General features: G+C 39.7%; 3 protein-coding genes across 3 annotated transcripts in view; 2 read left to right on the forward strand and 1 right to left on the reverse strand.

Annotated features, from left to right (window-relative positions):
* Positions 1–14,515, reverse strand: part of proser2 (proline and serine rich 2) — a 29,374-nt gene extending 14,859 nt beyond the window's left edge. The window contains exon 1 of the mRNA XM_079870139.1: positions 14,501–14,515. The gene's annotated coding sequence lies outside the window, so the exon portion shown is untranslated. The remainder of the gene's footprint in view (positions 1–14,500) is intronic.
* The window catches only part of rtcb (RNA 2',3'-cyclic phosphate and 5'-OH ligase), a 51,184-nt gene that overhangs the window by 13,485 nt on the left and 18,721 nt on the right, over positions 1–18,978 (forward strand). The window lies entirely within an intron of this gene.
* Positions 14,386–18,834, forward strand: echdc3 (enoyl CoA hydratase domain containing 3). The gene is made up of 5 exons (XM_079870149.1): positions 14,386–14,598; positions 15,356–15,477; positions 15,665–15,762; positions 16,263–16,463; positions 18,388–18,834. Exons 1-5 carry the CDS (start codon positions 14,468–14,470, stop codon positions 18,718–18,720), a joined length of 885 nt encoding a protein of 294 aa, XP_079726275.1. The 5' UTR covers positions 14,386–14,467; the 3' UTR covers positions 18,721–18,834.

The raw sequence follows: 18,978 nt of genomic DNA on the forward strand, positions 1-18,978 counted from the left end.
GGCGAAACTCTTTTATGTTCAATAGACTCAGTTTGCAAAGGTGTAATTCACACAAATCACCACAGGAGGGCGAAACACTTTTATGTTCATTAGCTTCGATTCGCAAAGGTGTAATTCACACAAATCACCACAGGAGGGCGAAACACTTTTATGTTCAATAGACTCGGTTTGCAAAGGTGTAATTCACTCAAATCACCACAGGAGGGCGAAACACTTTTATGTTCAATAGACTCAGTTTGCAAAGGTGTAATTCACTCAAATCACCACAGGAGGGCGAAACTCTTTTATGTTCAATAGACTCAGTTTGCAAAGGTGTAATTCACACAAATCACCACAGGAGGGCGAAACACTTTTATGTTCATTAGCTTCGATTCGCAAAGGTGTAATTCACACAAAGCACCACAGGAGGGCGAAACTCTTTTGTGTTCATTAGCTTCGATTCGCAAAGGTGTAATTCACACAAATCACCACAGGAGGGCGAAACTCTTTTGTGTTCATTAGACTCGATTTGCAAAGGTGTAATTCACTAAAATCACCACAGGAGGGCGAAACCCTTTTATGTTCAATAGACTCAGTTTGCAACAGGTGTAATTCACTCAAATCACCACAGGAGGGCGAAACTCTTTTATGTTCATTAGCTTCGATTCGCAAAGGTGTAATTCACACAAATCACCACAGGAGGGCGAAACTCTTTTGTGTTCATTAGACTCGATTTGCAAAGGTGTAATTCACTCAAATCACCACAGGAGGGCGAAACTCTTTTATGTTCAATAGACTCAGTTTGCAAAGGTGTAATTCACACAAATCACCACAGGAGGGCGAAACACTTTTATGTTCATTAGACTCGATTTGCAAAGGTGTAATTCACACAAATCACCACAGGAGGGCGAAACACTTTTATGTTCATTAGCTTCGATTCGCAAAGGTGTAATTCACACAAATCACCACAGGAGGGCGAAACTCTTTTGTGTTCATTAGACTCGATTTGCAAAGGTGTAATTCACACAAATCACCACAGGAGGGCGAAACACTTTTATGTTCATTAGCTTCGATTCGCAAAGGTGTAATTCACACAAATCACCACAGGAGGGCGAAACTCTTTTGTGTTCATTAGACTCGATTTGCAAAGGTGTAATTCACTAAAATCACCACAGGAGGGCGAAACTCTTTTATGTTCAATAGACTCAGTTTGCAAAGGTGTAATTCACACAAATCACCACAGGAGGGCGAAACTCTTTTGTGTTCATTAGACTCGATTTGCAAAGGTGTAATTCACACAAATCACCACAGGAGGGCGAAACACTTTTATGTTCATTAGCTTCGATTCGCAAAGGTGTAATTCACACAAATCACCACAGGAGGGCGAAACTCTTTTGTGTTCATTAGACTCGATTTGCAAAGGTGTAATTCACTAAAATCACCACAGGAGGGCGAAACCCTTTTATGTTCAATAGACTCAGTTTGCAACGGTGTAATTCACACAAATCACCACAGGAGGGCGAAACTCTTTTATGTTCAATAGACTCAGTTTGCAACGGTGTAATTCACACAAATCACCACAGGAGGGCGAAACCCTTTTATGTTCATTAGACTCGATTTGCAATGGTGTAATTCACTCAAATCACCACAGGAGGGCGAAACACTTTTGTGTTCATTAGACTCGATTTGCAAAGGTGTAATTCACACAAATCACCACAGGAGGGCGAAACACTTTTGTGTTCATTAGACTCGATTTGCAAAGGTGTAATTCACACAAATCACCACAGGAGGGCGAAACACTTTTGTGTTCATTAGACTCGATTTGCAAAGGTGTAATTCACACAAATCACCACAGGAGGGCGAAACACTTTTGTGTTCATTAGACTCGATTTGCAAAGGTGTAATTCACACAAATCACCACAGGAGGGCGAAACCCTTTTATGTTCAATAGACTCAGTTTGCAACGGTGTAATTCACACAAATCACCACAGGAGGGCGAAACCCTTTTATGTTCATTAGACTTGATTTGCAATGGTGTAATTCACTCAAATCACCACAGGAGGGCGAAACACTTTTGTGTTCATTAGACTCGATTTGCAAAGGTGTAATTCACACAAATCACCACAGGAGGGCGAAACACTTTTATGTTCATTAGCTTCGATTCGCAAAGGTGTAATTCACACAAATCACCACAGGAGGGCAAAACACTTTTATGTTCATTAGACTCGATTTGCAACAGCGTAATTCACACAAATCACCACATGAGGGCTAAACACTTTTATATTTATTAGACTCGATATGCAATGGTGTAATTCACATAAATCACCACAGGAGGGCGAAACCCTTTTATGTTTATTAGACTCGATTTGCAACAGGTGTAATTCACACAAATCACCACAGGAGGGCTAAACACTTTTATATTTATTAGACTTGATTTGCAATGGTGTAATTCACTCAAATCACCACAGGAGGGCGAAACCCTTTTATGTTTATTAGACTCGATTTGCAACAGGTGTAATTCACACAAATCACCACAGGAGGGCTAAACACTTTTATATTTATTAGACTCGATATGCAATGGTGTAATTCACTAAAATCACCACAGGAGGACGAAACTCTTTTACGTTCAATAGACTCGATTTGCAATGGTGTAATTCACACAAATCACCACAGGAGGGCGAAACTCTTTTATGTTTATTAGACTTGATTTGCAATGGTGTAATTCATGGAAATTACCACAGGAGGGCACACATCGTTTTAGGTCTTTTGACTGTTTTGCAAATCAATTTATTTGAACAGAAGACAGGACAGAACATGGTGTAAATATATCTGATTGGCTGTTCATGTTGCATTGCGTTATGAGTATATTCTTCTGCTTTCACCCTCTAGCAGAAAGATAGTACGACTCGATTTCTATTGATGTTTTTCACAAACATAACCACAGGAGGGCGCAACACATTTAAGTTCATTGGATTGAATTTGTTTTCATTCACAAAAATTAGCGCAAATAAGTCACTCTTTTGTCTTATTTGCAATTATATATATTTACATTTTGAACAGAAGACAGGACGGAACACAGATAGTGTAAATAGATCTGATTGGCAGTTCATATGTTTTTCTGCTCTCACCCTTTTACAGAAGTGTAGCGCATTTAAGTTCATTAGACTGTAATTCACCACATCACCACAGAGGGGCGCAATATTAAGCTGAAATATAAAACGATCTTGACAAAACAAAAAGCATTTTCACGCTAATATATAGCAAGTCTTTCCATCAAGAATAGCTCAGTATTGACAAATATTTTTTTGTGTAGTCACATAATAAAAAGTGAAGTATAATTACAAATCCTTGCAACATCAGTAAATATAAAGGATTGTAATTGAGTATTTTTCCACAATGGCATCATCTTGAGGTTTGAACTTCAAAAAAAGTAATCAAATCTAATGTAAAAGACCAAACCAGCCCTGAGTTCGACACAATCTCTGTGGTAGAGAGGACCATTGTTTGCTAAAACCTTTTTCTTTGTTTTTACACTACAAACAAGATAAAGACATTATAAAGCACATGATTTACCTTAAACTCAGTGGTGTAATGGGTAAACGATTCCCTTTGAATCACAGCACTGGAATAGAGACCTGTGATCAAATCCCACAGACACAATGAACATCTTTTCCTGGAAGCAGTTGAGCCCAGTGGCTCAGTGATGTGGAAATTCCCACTTCGAATCCCTCTTGATGGTAAAAATGCTTTAGTTTCACCACTTTTTTCTAAATATAAAAGACATGCCCCCCAAAAAACCAGGTGAAAGAGTCGAAATTCCAGTGGCTCAGTGGTATGAGCATGTTCTCCCTGGTTGGGAGGATCCTGGTTTGAAACCGGCCTGGACACACTCAAAACACTAATCAGGAGATGAGGAGCTGTATTTTCATCATGATGCCCTTTGTTCAGATCCACCTCTGCTGGTTACATTCACCAGTGAGAGACAGGTCATGATGGGCGAGTGGTTAAATACACAATCTCTGTGAGTGAGGCTGTGATGGAGACACAGTTTTGAATCTAGTCCAACTTTAACTGGTTTATTGTAGAATCATGGTAGCCTGGTTAAAACCAGACCATTCTCAGTAGTAACTGAGTTATGGTCTGGCAAAGCTTCATTAATAACTCATTTCCAAAGTTATCGCTCAAATGCCTCTGGGGCAACTGGATAGACCTAAAACCAATCAGAGCGATCGTCATCGTGTAAAGCCATATGCTGCGTCCCAATTCGCCTAAGTTACACTACGCCATAAAAGTATGTACTCTTTTTGTGAAGAAAAGGTATTTACTTTTGAATGTGTAACAAAAAAGTAGGCAAGCTTTGGGACATACTCCTTCGTCATCTTTATCGGACGGATCTGTCGCGTGCATCCCGTCACGTAAACTGCCCTGTCAATCATCGTGTCACAGTTAAAATCCTCTATTAAATCTAATTTCATTTCCTACCGTTTCGGAGAGGAATGTAGTAGCACGTTCATCTGCCAGTGGGTCTTTCATGGAGACTGTCCTCATGTGTTTGCAATTTGAATATAATAATGCATTTAAAAGTTGAACGGACATCGCTCAAATGCCTCTGGGTGCAATTGAATAGACCTAAAACCAATCAGAGCGATCGTCATTGTGTAAAGCCCACCCCAACGTTTCTGATTGGTGAATGAGCTCTTTGCCAGACTACTTGCAGAGCAAATCTAAATTTGCCGGAAGTTGTCTGGGTTTTCCGATTGGTTGACTGATTGATATATGAGTTCCAGCAAGTGAAAGCCAAGAGATCTGTGGCTCACAGGTGTGAGCGCTGCCTCATGGTTCAGATGTTTCCGGTTCGAATCCTGGTCAGATCTCCAAAAAATCAACAAATGGAGTGATTGGTGGTGAGGACAAGAGGATGGAGGACAGAGGAGGAGCCCTAGTCAGGATCCTAGTGGAGCAACTGGTTATCCGGAAAAGCATTTTAACAAAGTGTGGGATTCAATCTCAGATTCTCACATGATGGCATGACACTCAGTCCACAAAGACACTGAGGCTTCCACTCTTACACCTCCTTTTTTGGGGGGGTCATGTCTTTTTTATTTTGACAAAACCAAAGAAAATAAAGTATTTTTACCACAAAGAGAAGGATTCGAACCAGGATCGAGTCTAATTTCTGTTCTTCTATTAAAATAAAATACATTCATAAAAATGAAAGACCAGACTTTCTCAAAGGCATACAATTATTTTCTGCGCCACAGAGCTTGTATCTAATGTAGGTGTATGAAGTAACGTAGGCTCAGGCTTTGTGAAAGATGGCCACTGCATCTGTGGGGTTTCTGTTGCTGCTTCATGACTCTTTGTCTCAGATGTGATCTCGCCACTATAATCCAACAGTAAAGTGCAGTTCTTCATCCGCTCCACTCGGCGGCAGAAGCGGGTTTCTCCTTCAGTCTGACACTTCTGCTGCTTGACATGATGACAATCACAACAACACGTGCAGATCCTGCAGATGAGAAGATGACAGCTCTTAATGCCACTTTATCAGCACATATTCCAGCTCAACTGCAGATCATAAAACCGACACACAGACTGATAAAATGAAGGAAACGAGTGTCACGAGACTCACCTGTAAGTAACTTTCCGCTTAAAGTCAATTTCTCTTGTCAAATGACTTGCACGAACTACATATCAAATCAATCGCTAGTTGCAGCGTTACCTTTTTGGTCTGTGAATGAATCGCCCTCTGATAGTCACACTATGAGGTGTAGAAGGACTCAGTTGATATTGCAGTGTTTTCTGGACTGATGTGAGAGTCAGCAGGGGTTGTGTGAAGCTCTGATGTTATCCTGTTGCTTCATGCTTTTCTACTTCCTGTTGTGATTGGGATATGAGAGTAAAACAGACTCTAAAATGGTATTTTTATTCAAAATGTCCAAATACTACAGGCATGAAACAATGAAGTCAAGAGCAGTGACTAGACACTTTGCTCTTGGTTTTCATTGCGTATTATTTCTGTAATCTTCCTCTGATGTTTGTAGGTCTGGCATTCTTTGAATGAGGAGTGAGTTTTAGTTCTATCAGAGAATGTCTAATAAGGGGAGAACTTCCACTCTCAGTAAACTTCCGGCTTCTGAACTGGTTGCAGTTCCACTCTGGCTCCACATGAGAGCGCTCACAGGACGAGTGCAGCTCCACTCTGGCTCCACATGAGGGCGCTCACAGGACGAGTGCAGCTCCACTCTGGCTCCACATGAGGGCGCTCACAGGACGAGTGCAGTTCCACTCTGGCTCCACATGAGGGCGCTCACAGGACGAGTGCAGCTCCACTCTGGCTCCACATGAGAGCGCTCACAGGACGAGTGCAGTTCCACTCTGGCTCCACATGAGGGCGCTCACAGGACGAGTGCAGTTCCACTCAGGCTCCACATGAGGGCGCTCACAGGACGAGTGCAGTTCCACTCTGGCTCCACATGAGGGCGCTCACAGGACGAGTGCAGCTCCACTCTGGCTCCACATGAGGGCGCTCACAGGACGAATGCAGTTCCACTCTGGCTCCACATGAGGGCGCTCACAGGACGAGTGCAGCTCCACTCAGGCTCCACATGAGGGCGCTCACAGGACGAGTGCAGTTCCACTCTGGCTCCACATGAGGGCGCTCACAGGACGAGTGCAGCTCCACTCAGGCTCCACATGAGGGCGCTCACAGGACGAGTGCAGCTCCACTCTGGCTCCACATGAGGGCGCTCACAGGACGAATGCAGTTCCACTCTGGCTCCACATGAGGGCGCTCACAGGACGAGTGCAGTTCCACTCAGGCTCCACATGAGGGCGCTCACAGGACGAGTGCAGTTCCACTCTGACTCCACATGAGGGCGCTCACAGGACGAGTGCAGTTCCACTCTGGCTCCACATGAGGGCGCTCACAGGACGAGTGCAGTTCCACTCAGGCTCCACATGAGGGCGCTCACAGGACGAGTGCAGTTCCGCTCTGACTCCACATGAGGGCGCTCACAGGACGAGTGCAGTTCCACTCTGGCTCCACATGAGGGCGCTCACAGGACGAATGCAGTTCCACTCTGGCTCCACATGAGGGCGCTCACAGGACGAGTGCAGTTCCACTCTGGCTCCACATGAGGGCGCTCACAGGACGAGTGCAGTTCCACTCTGGCTCCACATGAGGGCGCTCACAGGACGAATGCAGTTCCACTCTGGCTCCACATGAGGGCGCTCACAGGACGAGTGCAGAATGAATGGAGGTCTATGGCGCTATACCCCTCAAAATCCACTTTTCTCAGGATATAATTTTTTGTCTAGTAATTTGAATGTTGTATTCGAAAGCAGATGCAAAGAAATTACACACTGCTGGGTGTTAGATTTTTTAGAGTCACTTATTTGCTTTAAAAAGTCTTTTAAAATGTCAATGACGTCATACACATCGTACAACCAGAGATACTGCTTTACGGCAATCCTTCAGTCACTTTGGTGCTTTCAGCTCTGCACTTTCTTTTCTCTCGAGGCATGACAACACAGCTGACACAGGGAAACACACAACACAGCTGACACAGGGAAACACACAACACAGCTGACACAGGGAAACACACAACACAGCTGACACAGGGAAACACACAACACAGCTGACACAGGGAAACACACAACACAGCCGACACAGGGAAACACACAACACAGCCGACACAGGGAAACACACGTGCTAGACGAGTTTCTGTTTTGTTTCTGGTCCCGCTTCGGATGCCACGATACCATCAAGCGGTATCTCTGGTCGTAATCAGTCCTTCACTGACCAAACAGCGTTCATTAGCAGAATGCTAGTGTGTTATGGGCAACAACAACTCAACCTGTAAGAAATCGAAAGTACATAAGTACTCGTTCATTCAATGTTGAACTTGCAAAACCTACAATCAAATCTGAGATTTCTCAACGGCAATCGGGTGAAAGAGACACATTTAGCCGTCTAGCCTCATAGACTCCCATTCATTCTGAATTTATAAGATATACAGTGTGTAATGATGTGTTTGATTATGCCGTGACTCTACAGAATCGGTGATGTGTAGTGGAGTGTAAACCCGGGTCAACAGAGTCGTGTGACAGACATTGACTGTAATGATGGACTTCTGCTCATGGACAGGTAATGTATATGATGTGTGATTGTGTGTTTTACTGTGCTAAACATGTAGGTTCCCATCACTTTCTTTTTCTCTTTGAAAATCAAATGATGGGAACCTTAACAGGTGGGGAAGGGACATTTTTTATTTACAATTAACTTTTTTTTTTTTTGTTCCCTGTTGTCCAAAAGCATAACCGCTGCTGGAGACTGTGCCGGAAGCTCCAGGGGGAGACCGCACTGGTATCCCCCTCCTTTGGGTGCACACCGCTCACACACACTCCTATCGCAGAGACCCAGCATCCTCTGAACCGTGAGGCTCTTACCTGTGAGCCACAGATCTCTTGCTGAGACATGTGAAGGAACTTCTATTTCACTATTTACTTGTGTGTGACCTGTGATTTTTAAATAAACCACTTAAAGCTTTCAGCTGTGTGATTTGAACCCAAGCCTCAATCACAGAGGTAATCATTATTCAGAAGCGCATGGCCTGGATTCTGCCATCTTTCCTTCTGCCATCTTTCCTTCATTATCACATGGGTTCAGAAAATTGTTTTGAGCCAATCACCAGAGTCCCAATTGTCATGTGACTAATCACTCCATATTTGAACTCCTAAAACACTGTCAAGATTCCTATACATCTATAAACTCATTTTATTTCGAAAGATAAGTGCGCCAGAACTTATCAACACTGAGTCGACTTCGGTGGTCGAGTGGTAGCAGTGCCGTCGCCGTAAGCAAAAGGTTGTTGGTTCTATTCCATCTTGTTGTGGTTTTATACAATCTCAGACTAAGTTTCAATAGACAAACGTACCAGGAGAACTGGTTTAATAGTGTCGTCTTCGGTGGTTCAGTGGTAGCGGTACCGTCACCAAAGTGAAAGGTTGCCGGTTCTATTCCAGCTTGTTGTTGCGGTTTTATACTCTGTTGTGATCTCAGACTCCGTTTCGAAAGATAAATGTACCAGGAGAACCGGCCGAACCGTGCAGGCGCTGGTGGCGCAGTGGCGGAGTCATGGTATAACCTTCCCAAGGTCCATGGTTCAAGCCCGGGTCAGGTGTCTGCACACCCAGAAAACCAAAGGGGGGGGTAGTGTGTGTGTGTCCCCCCCCCGAGGTTTCGGAGTGCCTGTCGCTGTGGTTATGCTGCTTTTCGCTTATTTTTTTGCTACGTTTAATAATATAATTTAAACCAATTTTTTTTTCTTTCTTCTTCTTCTTCTTCTTCTTCTCTCTTTTTTTCTTTCTTCATGGACTTTTTTTTTTTGACTTGGACTTTCTTTTTTTTTTTCTTTTTTTTTTGACTTGGACTTTTTTTCACTTTCTTTACAACTAACTTTTAAAAGTAACTAAGTGACTGTTACTAAGTTACTTTTAAAAGTAACTGTTACTTAGTAACTAAGTTTTACTAAGTTACTAAGTAACTTTTACTTTTAAAAGTAACTTAGTAACAGTTACTTAGTTACTTTTACTAAGTAACCGTTACTTAGTAACTAAGTTTTACTAAGTTACTAAGTAACTTTTACTTTTAAAAGTAACTTAGTAACAGTTACTTAGTTACTTTTACTAAGTAACTGTTACTTAGTAACTAAGTTTTACTAAGTTACTAAGTAACTTTTACTTTTAAAAGTAACTTAGTAACAGTTACTTAGTTACTTTTACTAAGTAACAGTAACAGTTACTTTTACTGTTACTTTTACTAAGTACTTTTACTAAGTAACAGTTACTTTTAAAAGTAAAAGTTACTTAGTAACTTAGTAAAACTTAGTAAAACTTACTTTTAAAAGTAACTTAGAAACAGTTACTTAGTTAGTTAACTTTTAAAAGTTAGTTGTAAAGAAAGTGAAAAAAGTCAAAAAAAAAAAAAAAGTCCAAGTAAAAAAAGAAAAAAAGTCCAAGTCAAAAAAAAGAAAGAAAGAAAGTCCATGAAGAAAGATTAAAAAAAAGGTTTTAAATAGTTAAGTTTATTTATTATATTATTAAACGTAGCAAAAAATAAGCGAAAAGCAGCATAACCACAGCGACAGGCACTCCGAAACCTCGGGGGGGGGGACACACACACACTACCCCCCCCTTTGGTTTTCTGGGTGTGCAGACACCTGACCCGGGCTTGAACCATGGACCTTGGGAAGGCTATACCATGACTCCGCCACTGCGCCACCAGCGCCTGCACGGTTTGGCCGGTTCTCCTGGTACATTTATCTTTCGAAACGGAGTCTGAAATCACAACAGAGTATAAAACCGCAACAACAAGCTGGAATAGAACCGGCAACCTTTCGCTTCAGTGATGGTACCGCTACCACTGAACCACCGAAGGCGACATGATTAATTTTCTCCTGGTACATTTGTAACTTCTATTTCACTATTATCCTGAGAGTTTCCAATAAAGCAGTTAAAGTAAGATTTGAACCCATGTCTTCATCACAATCCTGTCCTCTGAGAGAGTGTGTTTATCCACTCGCCCATCATGGACTTCACAACAATAACAGGTTTTTGGGACTCCTTGTCTAAATAGGAAAGACTGAAAGTCAGCAATAGTGGGATTTGAACTCAAGACGCTGTGATTAAAACACAACGCTTTCTCTCCTGAGCCACTGAGACTGCAGAAATGATAAGCGTTTTCAACAGGTTTGATCCAGAGCTTTGTGTTAAATGATGAAGAACTTCAGCAAATGTTGGGCTTGAACCAGAACTTTCTGGTTTGAAAGAGAGACAACTATCCGCTGAGCCACAGGGCCTGAGATGCCGTTAGATCATTTAGATTTGATCTTAACTTAGGTTGAGGAAAAGATGTTCATCGTGTCTGTGGGGTTTGATCACAGGTCTCTATTCCAGAGCTGTGATTCAAAGGCACTCCTTTACCCATTACACCACTGAGTTTCAGATAATAAAGGTGCTTTATAATCACTTTATCTTGTTTGTAGTGTAAAAACAATGAAAAAAAAAGTTTGATCAAACAATGATCCTCTATCACAGAGACCTAACTCAGGGCTGGTTTGGTCTTTCACATTAGATTTCATTACTTTTTTTGTAGTTCAAACCTTAAGATATACTTTTTGTCATTGTGTAAAAATACTCAATTACAATACTTGATAATCACTGATATTGCAAGGTGGATTTGTAATTATACTTCACTTTCATTATCTGACTAAGAAAATATCTGTTTAAACTGAGCTATTCTTGTTATTGCGCCCTCCTGTGGAGATTAGAGTGAATTACACCGCTGCAAATCGAATCTAATTTCTGTTCTTCTGTTCAAATAAAATACATTCATAAAAAGACAGACCAGACTTTCTCAAAGGTAAACAATCATTTTCTTCCTCACAGAGCTTGTATCTAATGTTGATGTATGAAGTAACAAAGGCTCAGGCTTTGTGAAAGTTGGCCACTGCATCTGTTGGATTTAAATGGCAAGCCGTTTTAGCTTAAATTGTACCCAGCGCGACTCGTCGTAATTGCATTTTTACAAGTAAGAATTCAATTAGAGAGCTCTACAATTAAATTCTTACTAGTAACAATTACAATTAGAGAGCTCTACAAATAGTCATATGTCTCCACTGACTTACATTCATTTTTAATTACGGAGCTCTACAATTCAATTAGTACTAGTAACAATTACAATTACAGAGCTCTCTAATTGAATTAGTCTCAACGTTTCTGATTGGTGCTGCGATTTCGACGGATTAGAAATGGGCTTGAATGAGCTCTTTGCCAGACTACTTGCAGAGCAGTTGTCTGGGTTTTCCCAGGATCATGTTTCCCTTTTATCATGTTTGTTTTCAACGCTGTTTCCAGTGATGTCTTTCTGATTAGTTGTCTGATAAAACTTCCATTTGTTGGTGAAATGATGGGTTAGTGTGACGTTGTTCCAGAGAGGCGTGTGTGGTAGATTTTTTCCTAAACCTAACTATCTGGGGTGTCTCCGAATGGACACCCAACTCTGTACCTGGGTCTCGTCTCCTGGCGACGTCCTCACTTGGATATCTCACCTAGTCTAACTACCTGGGTCTCGTCTCCAAATCGACGTCCCCACTTGGGTAGATTTTTCCCTAAACTCAGTATTAACTTGTTCCCCTAAACTAACTTACTTCCTAAACTAGCTTCCTGCGCAGGAATAAATTGACAAACAGACCTGCAAATGTCCTTTAAATGCTTTAATCACGGCCAGGAGATCTTCCCGAGCAGTTCTCAGGGAATCTCTCCCAAGAAGCAAGGCCGGAGGATCTCAGACCAATTCCATTGAGAATCCCACCGAAAAACACATATACAACAGTTTTTATACACTCGAGAAAACAAATAAGACTAACATGTCACCTTCAATATGATTGGTTCAATTGGTTCAAAAGCCTCAACCCTTTTCCTCTGTCACAAGCAAACTCTGATCTTAATGATGACTTCATTCGTTAATCACAAGATTCTAACAGACTGTCTAGTTTCATTTCCCAAAACTATGTTATTTTTACACACACACTCAAAGTCACAAGTTTTTCCCCAAAGAGTTTTGACATACACAATAGTAAGAGCTGAACTGTTGCTTCATTTATCCAATTTGGAAAAAGTGCTAATTTGGAATTCCACCATGGAAAAAGTGGGCCGGTCTTGGGCCTGAAACTCCCAGGCTGAAAAGTGGCCCCACTCCGGCCCTGTGCGGAGGTGAGGTCCTCTTGGTTAGCCTTTGGTCTGGCGGAGTTTTAACTGGGTCCCTGTTGGATCTTGCGACTTGTGGACCAACCTGGGCAGCCCTTCTGCCATTCGGGCGTTGGCCTAGCGACTTGCGTGGCCTGTCTTGAATGGCATGTATATAGTGTATATTTTAGTTCGTTGATCACACATGGTGATGGGCTTAGGTCATGTCATCTCATTGGGTGTCTTAAAGAGCTACCCCATTAATATGTATCGTACAGTTGCAGGATCCAAGTTATGTAAAATACCCGCATTGCTTTTCCCTCCAGAAATGCATAACATTCAGCCTAACAAAGATTCATCGTTTCTCCAAAAAGCAATTTTGAATCTTCAAAAGTGTCAGGAGGGGATTCAGCCTCACCACACCCTGAAAACAACGCATCAATATTCACAAGAGCACTCACGATTCTGAAATGTAAGATTATTTTGTATACCATAAAAAAAAACTAAAATTATAACTGAAAGTAATCAGATTTTGCCTAAATAAATCAAAATATGTAATAAAATTAGCTCTTTGAAATCTGAAAATGGCAAAAATGAAATCAGCATCCTCTAAAACCACTCATATATTGTAGAAATTAGCCATACAGTGCAAAATATCTGGTCAAATGGACGGTTAAGCTAATAATGCTAATTAGGCAAATTGCTCAACATATGCAAATTAGCATCCAGCAGTTTCTGTATGCTGGGGACCCATACTTCACATTTCTGCAATAAAACTTTGGTGTACTCAACATTTCCGGGTTCACCTAGTTGGCTACTAGACTATCACCTGAAAGATACAAAAAAAAAAATCAAAAAAATAATAATAATTCTTGCTGCGGGATTCGGGAAACGATTGACCGTCTACTTGCACTTTTGCACTTGATTCTACTGTCATTATGTAATTATATATTTTTGTTGCCATGTTGTTTGTACATGACTTATTGTTCAATAATAAAAATATATATATTCGCATCTAAACGCCCTCCTGTGGTGAATTATGTGAATTACACTGCTGTTAATTATTTCATTGCTGTTAAAACATTTTATTAAATTATTTTTATTGATTAAAATCATTTGATAAATAATTGAAAACATCTGGCGTTTTAAGACGAAATATATTGTTGGATGGCTAAACTAAGGGAAAATTATGAAAAATGGATTGAATCATTCTCTGTGTATTGTACAGCCTCCCGATCAGCTCCCGATTTGTTAAAATAAACAAATAAGTAATATAATTTTAAAAAGTCCAATGTGTTGATCGAACGCCCTCCTGTGGTGAACTAAATTATTTTTAAATTTGATTTAAGAATTGTTTTTTTGTTTTTTTAATTATTAAGGCGCATGGTGCACGGGCAAATAATTTATAACAAACGCAGCTACATTCCATTAGTGAACACAATTTAAACAGATTTATATTTAAAGCCTCGTTGATTCAGACACTTTAATAACAAAATAAATATAAGCGCGCGAAACGCCGCACGGTCACAACACATACATTACGCAGCGAGAACATTTTAATGTTATTTGAAGTTCTTTTGTGTTGAATGGAACAAAATATGCACTTAAAACTGCGATGTATTTGCTTGCAAATGTTCAATGTTTGAACACCTTTATTTTGGAGAACAGCTGAAATGCACTTCCGGTGTTGTCACTGTCTTCACTACCCCGTGCTTATTTACTTTCTCTGCAGTGATTAAATATGATTGTAAGCGGGTTTTACAAAGCGTCAAACCTTGTGAAGTCCAGCGGGGAGGTTTGGAGGATCTGGATGAGGAAGATGAGCGCTGATTCTTCCTCTCTGACCTTGAGAAAACAGCAGGATGGAATCAGGTGCGAACTTCTTGCGTGACCTCTGACCCGCATCGCTCGATGTTATTTGTTTTATTAATGCTAAAAAAGTAGTCACCTTTATAATACACATTTTGTGTGTATTCAAACAACTGAACAAAAATACACCCATTGTCAACAGAATACACACGGGGAAAAATGAGTTATTAATTGCTAACGACAGAAAAATATGATATAATAATAAATGAAGAAAACGAAAATAATGTCCAAATTATTTTTAAATTCTTAAAAAAACAAATCATAGTGTCCTAAAATAAGAGTTATCGTTACATTTGGCCGGATATTATCATGAATAAATGTGCCAATATTCCACAGTTGTTCTGTATAACGACAGGCCCAAAATAAATGAAATACACCAATCGATATTATTGCACAAAGCAAAATTGCATTAAAACCAGTAACATTAAAAGCATTTGGTCACTTAAATTGTCTAAATGTCATTGTATTAATTAACCAAAAGTTAAAGCATTGACTGTAATTGATTGTAAGTAAAGTTGCACAAGCAAAACATTATTAGGCTTGAATATTGTGTGATTTTGTGTGTTTGTTATTGAGGTGAATATGCATTTTTCCAGTAAAGCTGAGACTGTATATTATATTTCATCAGGTAAATATCTTGTATAGACTTGCTCACAATCACTTTTTAAAAGAATAATTTCAAACGATTCATTTAGGAATCAGTGGTTTAAAATGAAGCATCAGATCTGATCTGAAGTGTGTGTGTGTGTGTTGATTACAGGAGGATTATCCTGAACAACCCCAGGAAGAGGAACGCTCTGTCTCTGTCCATGCTGGAGTCTCTGAGAGAAAACCTCCTGACAGACTCACACACACCAGACCTGCGCGTCGTCATCATATCAGGCAAAATATCGGTCCACACACACACACACACACACACACACACACACACACACACACACACACACACCAGACCTGCGCGTCATCATCATATCAGGCAAAACATTCACAGTCAATCTATAGAAAGATGCGTTCAGAAACATCTGTCCATACACACACACACACACACTAACTCTGTCTCTCTCTGCAGCGCGGGGTCCTGTGTTTTCCTCAGGTCATGACCTTAAGGAGTTGACCTCTGCCCAGGGTCGCGAGCATCACATCAGGGTGTTCCAGACCTGCTCAGAGGTCAGAGGTCACTTACTGTACACAGGGTTCGTACAAGGTGCTTAAAGTACTTGAATTTGACTTGTTGAAATTGAAGTTCTGGAAAACCCTTGAAACAACAGCCATATTTACCAAGAGGTACCGGAGAAGTGTTTGACTTATTTAAATACAATATATGAAATTACATTTTTTCGATAAAACAAATGCAATCTTTTTATGCTAAATTAACACCGCAGCCCGTCTGATAAAACTTTTCTTGATATGCAAGTACACCAACATTATAATATAAATGATTATTTATTAAAAAAATAATAGCCATTATAAACTTTGTATTTAATATATTGTAAGTTGTATTTTGGATAGCTTATATCTGTAATTTGAGTTTAAAAAATCCTGAAGATATTGTTTGTCAGCGCCATATTAGGACTTTGGCGACTTCACTTTGGAAGAGAGTGAGGGGGCGTCCATCTTGTTTCACAGTGTATGGTCAGTGCGGTTGACTAACTCTACTTTTCTCAAAGGTCATGACCCTGATTCAGGATCTGCCGGTGCCGGTCATCGCTATGGTGAACGGTGTTGCCACGGCGGCGGGTTGCCAGTTAGTTGCCAGCTGTGATATTGCTGTCGCGACGGATAAATCCACGTTCTCCACTCCTGGCGTCAGCGTCGGGCTGTTCTGCTCCACGCCGGCGGTGGCCATCGGCCGAGCGATGCCCAGAAAGGTGAATTTACCTCTCCAGCGGCCGCAACAGCAAGATTGGGCCGGATGAATTATACGAGGGTCGTCAAAAAGCCTTCACTAACACTTTAAATGGGCCTAAAGAAGATAATGTTTTAAAGAAATTATAATTTAAAGGAGAACTCCGGTCAATTTTAACATTGAGCTCATTTTTTTGTACATTTGGAGTGCTGTCAGTACAGAGAACAACTACAAAAATCTGTGTTGCCTACACCGTGTTATCCTCTTTTTAAAATTTGCACCCTGTTGACTTCAATGGGGCAAGTTTTAAACCTGCTTTTAGCCTCTTAACATCCTTGATGTGTCATTACAAGTGCACAGGTCATGTGAGTGATTCCTTCTGAGTGAACACGAGTGAATCTGACTGCAGTAGATGTGAAAGATATGAATAAAAATGATGTTAATTCAGCCAGCGCACATACCTGTATTTACATCCTGTTTTCGGTCGAAGTCCACAGTAATCGATTGTCGAGTTCACGCGCATGATCATAGGTAGCTAAGCAACAGTGGAGAACTCGACAATCGATTACTATGGACTTCGACCGAAAACAGGATGTAAATACAGGTATTTGCGCTGGCTGAATTAACATCATTTTTATTCATATCTTTCACATCTACTGCAGTCAGATTCACTCGTGTTCACTCAGAAGGAATCACTCACATTGACTGTGCACTTGTAATGACACATCAAGGATGTTAAGAGGCTAAAAGCAGGTTTAAAACTTGCCCCATTGAAGTCAACAGGGTGCAAATGTTAAAAAGAGGATAACACGGTGTAGGCAACACCGATTTTTGTCGTTGTTCTCTGTACTGACAGCACTCCAAATGTACAAAAAAATGAGCTCAATGTTAAAATTGACCGGAGTTCTCCTTTAAGGACACATTAATAATAGTGCCGTCAAATCGATTAATCGCATCCAACATATGTTTATATATAATATATAATAATGTATATATACACACACACATATATATTAAATATTTATACTTATGTTAGATGCAATTCATCACGATTGATCGATTTGACAGCACTAAGTAATAATAATTAATACTAACAAAATAACAATAGGCATAATAATAAAAATGATGATTATTTTTTAACTAATTATAAAAAAGACTGAAATATTATTTTGTAAATTACTTTTGTACTGCAATATATATATTTAATTATTATTATTATTATTTAAAAATTATAATATTATCAAATATAATCAAACCATATTATGATTTATTATTATTAGCATTATTTTAACTCTGTTTTATTAACTCTATTTTAACTTTTATATTACTGTTGTAAATTACAATTGTATTGTAAATATTAATATGTGATAATAGTTATTATAACACCAATTATAAAAACAAGACTGAAATACACTGCTTTTGTAAATTAAAATTGTACTGTAAAATAAAAAAATATTATCAAACCATATAATAACTTATTAAATAATTATAAACAAGAATAATGAAATATTAGTTTTGAATTAGTTACAAATAATATTTGATAACTATATCAAATACTGTTATCAAACAATATAATAATAATAATTTATAAAAAAGACAAAAATATATTATTGTTGTAAATTGAAATTGTAATGTAAAATAATTCTAATATTATCAAACCATATAATAACTTATAATTATTATTTAAACTAATAAACAAGAAGACTAAGAAAAATATTACGGTTTTGAATTAGTTATATTATAAAAATAATATTCGATAATACTGTTATCAAACCATACAATGACAATAATTATTATTATTTTAACCAATTATAAAAAAAGACTAAAATAAATTACTGTTGTAATTTACAATTTTACCGTAAACTTTGATAATTGTTTTTTTAAAACACAAGTTGCTAATACTGATATACTAATAGAGTATGATGCTGTCCCCTCGCCGTCTCCAGGTGGTCATGGAGATGCTGCTGACGGGCCGCCCCATCTCGGCTCAGGACGCTCTTCTTCACGGGCTGGTCAGTAGAGTGGTGTGTGAGGAGCAGCTAGAGGAGACGACACTGGCCATCGCCCGGCGTGTGTGTGAGTGCAGCCGGCCCGTGGTGGCTCTCGGGAAGAGTGTGTTTCACAGACAGATGTCCGAGGGCCGGGACGAGGCGTACGCTTGTGCTTCTGCTGCCATGGTGGAGAACCTGGCGCTGTGGGACGGGCAGGAGGGTGTCAGGGCGTTCCTGGAGAAACGCAGGCCTGTGTGGAGCAACACCGATGAGGAAGCACACATGTGACCCCACAAACACAACAAAACAATCAAGACCTGCTCACAACCTTTTATTGAACGTTTATATGACTCACACACATCTTGCTTCTACAACTGTAATGTCTTAATAAAGGGAATGGTTAATTTTTGGGTGATTTATTCCTATTTTTAAAGGGATGGTATAATGCTCTTTTCACATGATGTAAAACAAGTGAACATGTGAAGTTTTAGCTCTAAATACCCCACAGATATTTTTATATAGCATGTTAAAATTGTAACTTTTAGA

This window comes from Squalius cephalus (genome assembly GCF_949319135.1).
Source record: "Squalius cephalus genome assembly, chromosome: 4".
In the NCBI taxonomy this organism is placed as follows: Eukaryota; Metazoa; Chordata; class Actinopteri; order Cypriniformes; family Leuciscidae; genus Squalius; species Squalius cephalus.

Bases quoted from the DNA above. Each gene is read 5' to 3' on its own strand.
- echdc3 (XM_079870149.1), top strand. From the start codon at position 14,468: ATGATTGTAAGCGGGTTTTACAAAGCGTCAAACCTTGTGAAGTCCAGC. The intron at 15,478-15,664 runs GCAAAATATCGG...CTCTCTCTGCAG, and splicing joins GCGCGTCGTCATCATATCAG to CGCGGGGTCCTGTGTTTTCC. The intron at 15,763-16,262 runs GTCAGAGGTCAC...CTTTTCTCAAAG, and splicing joins TGTTCCAGACCTGCTCAGAG to GTCATGACCCTGATTCAGGA.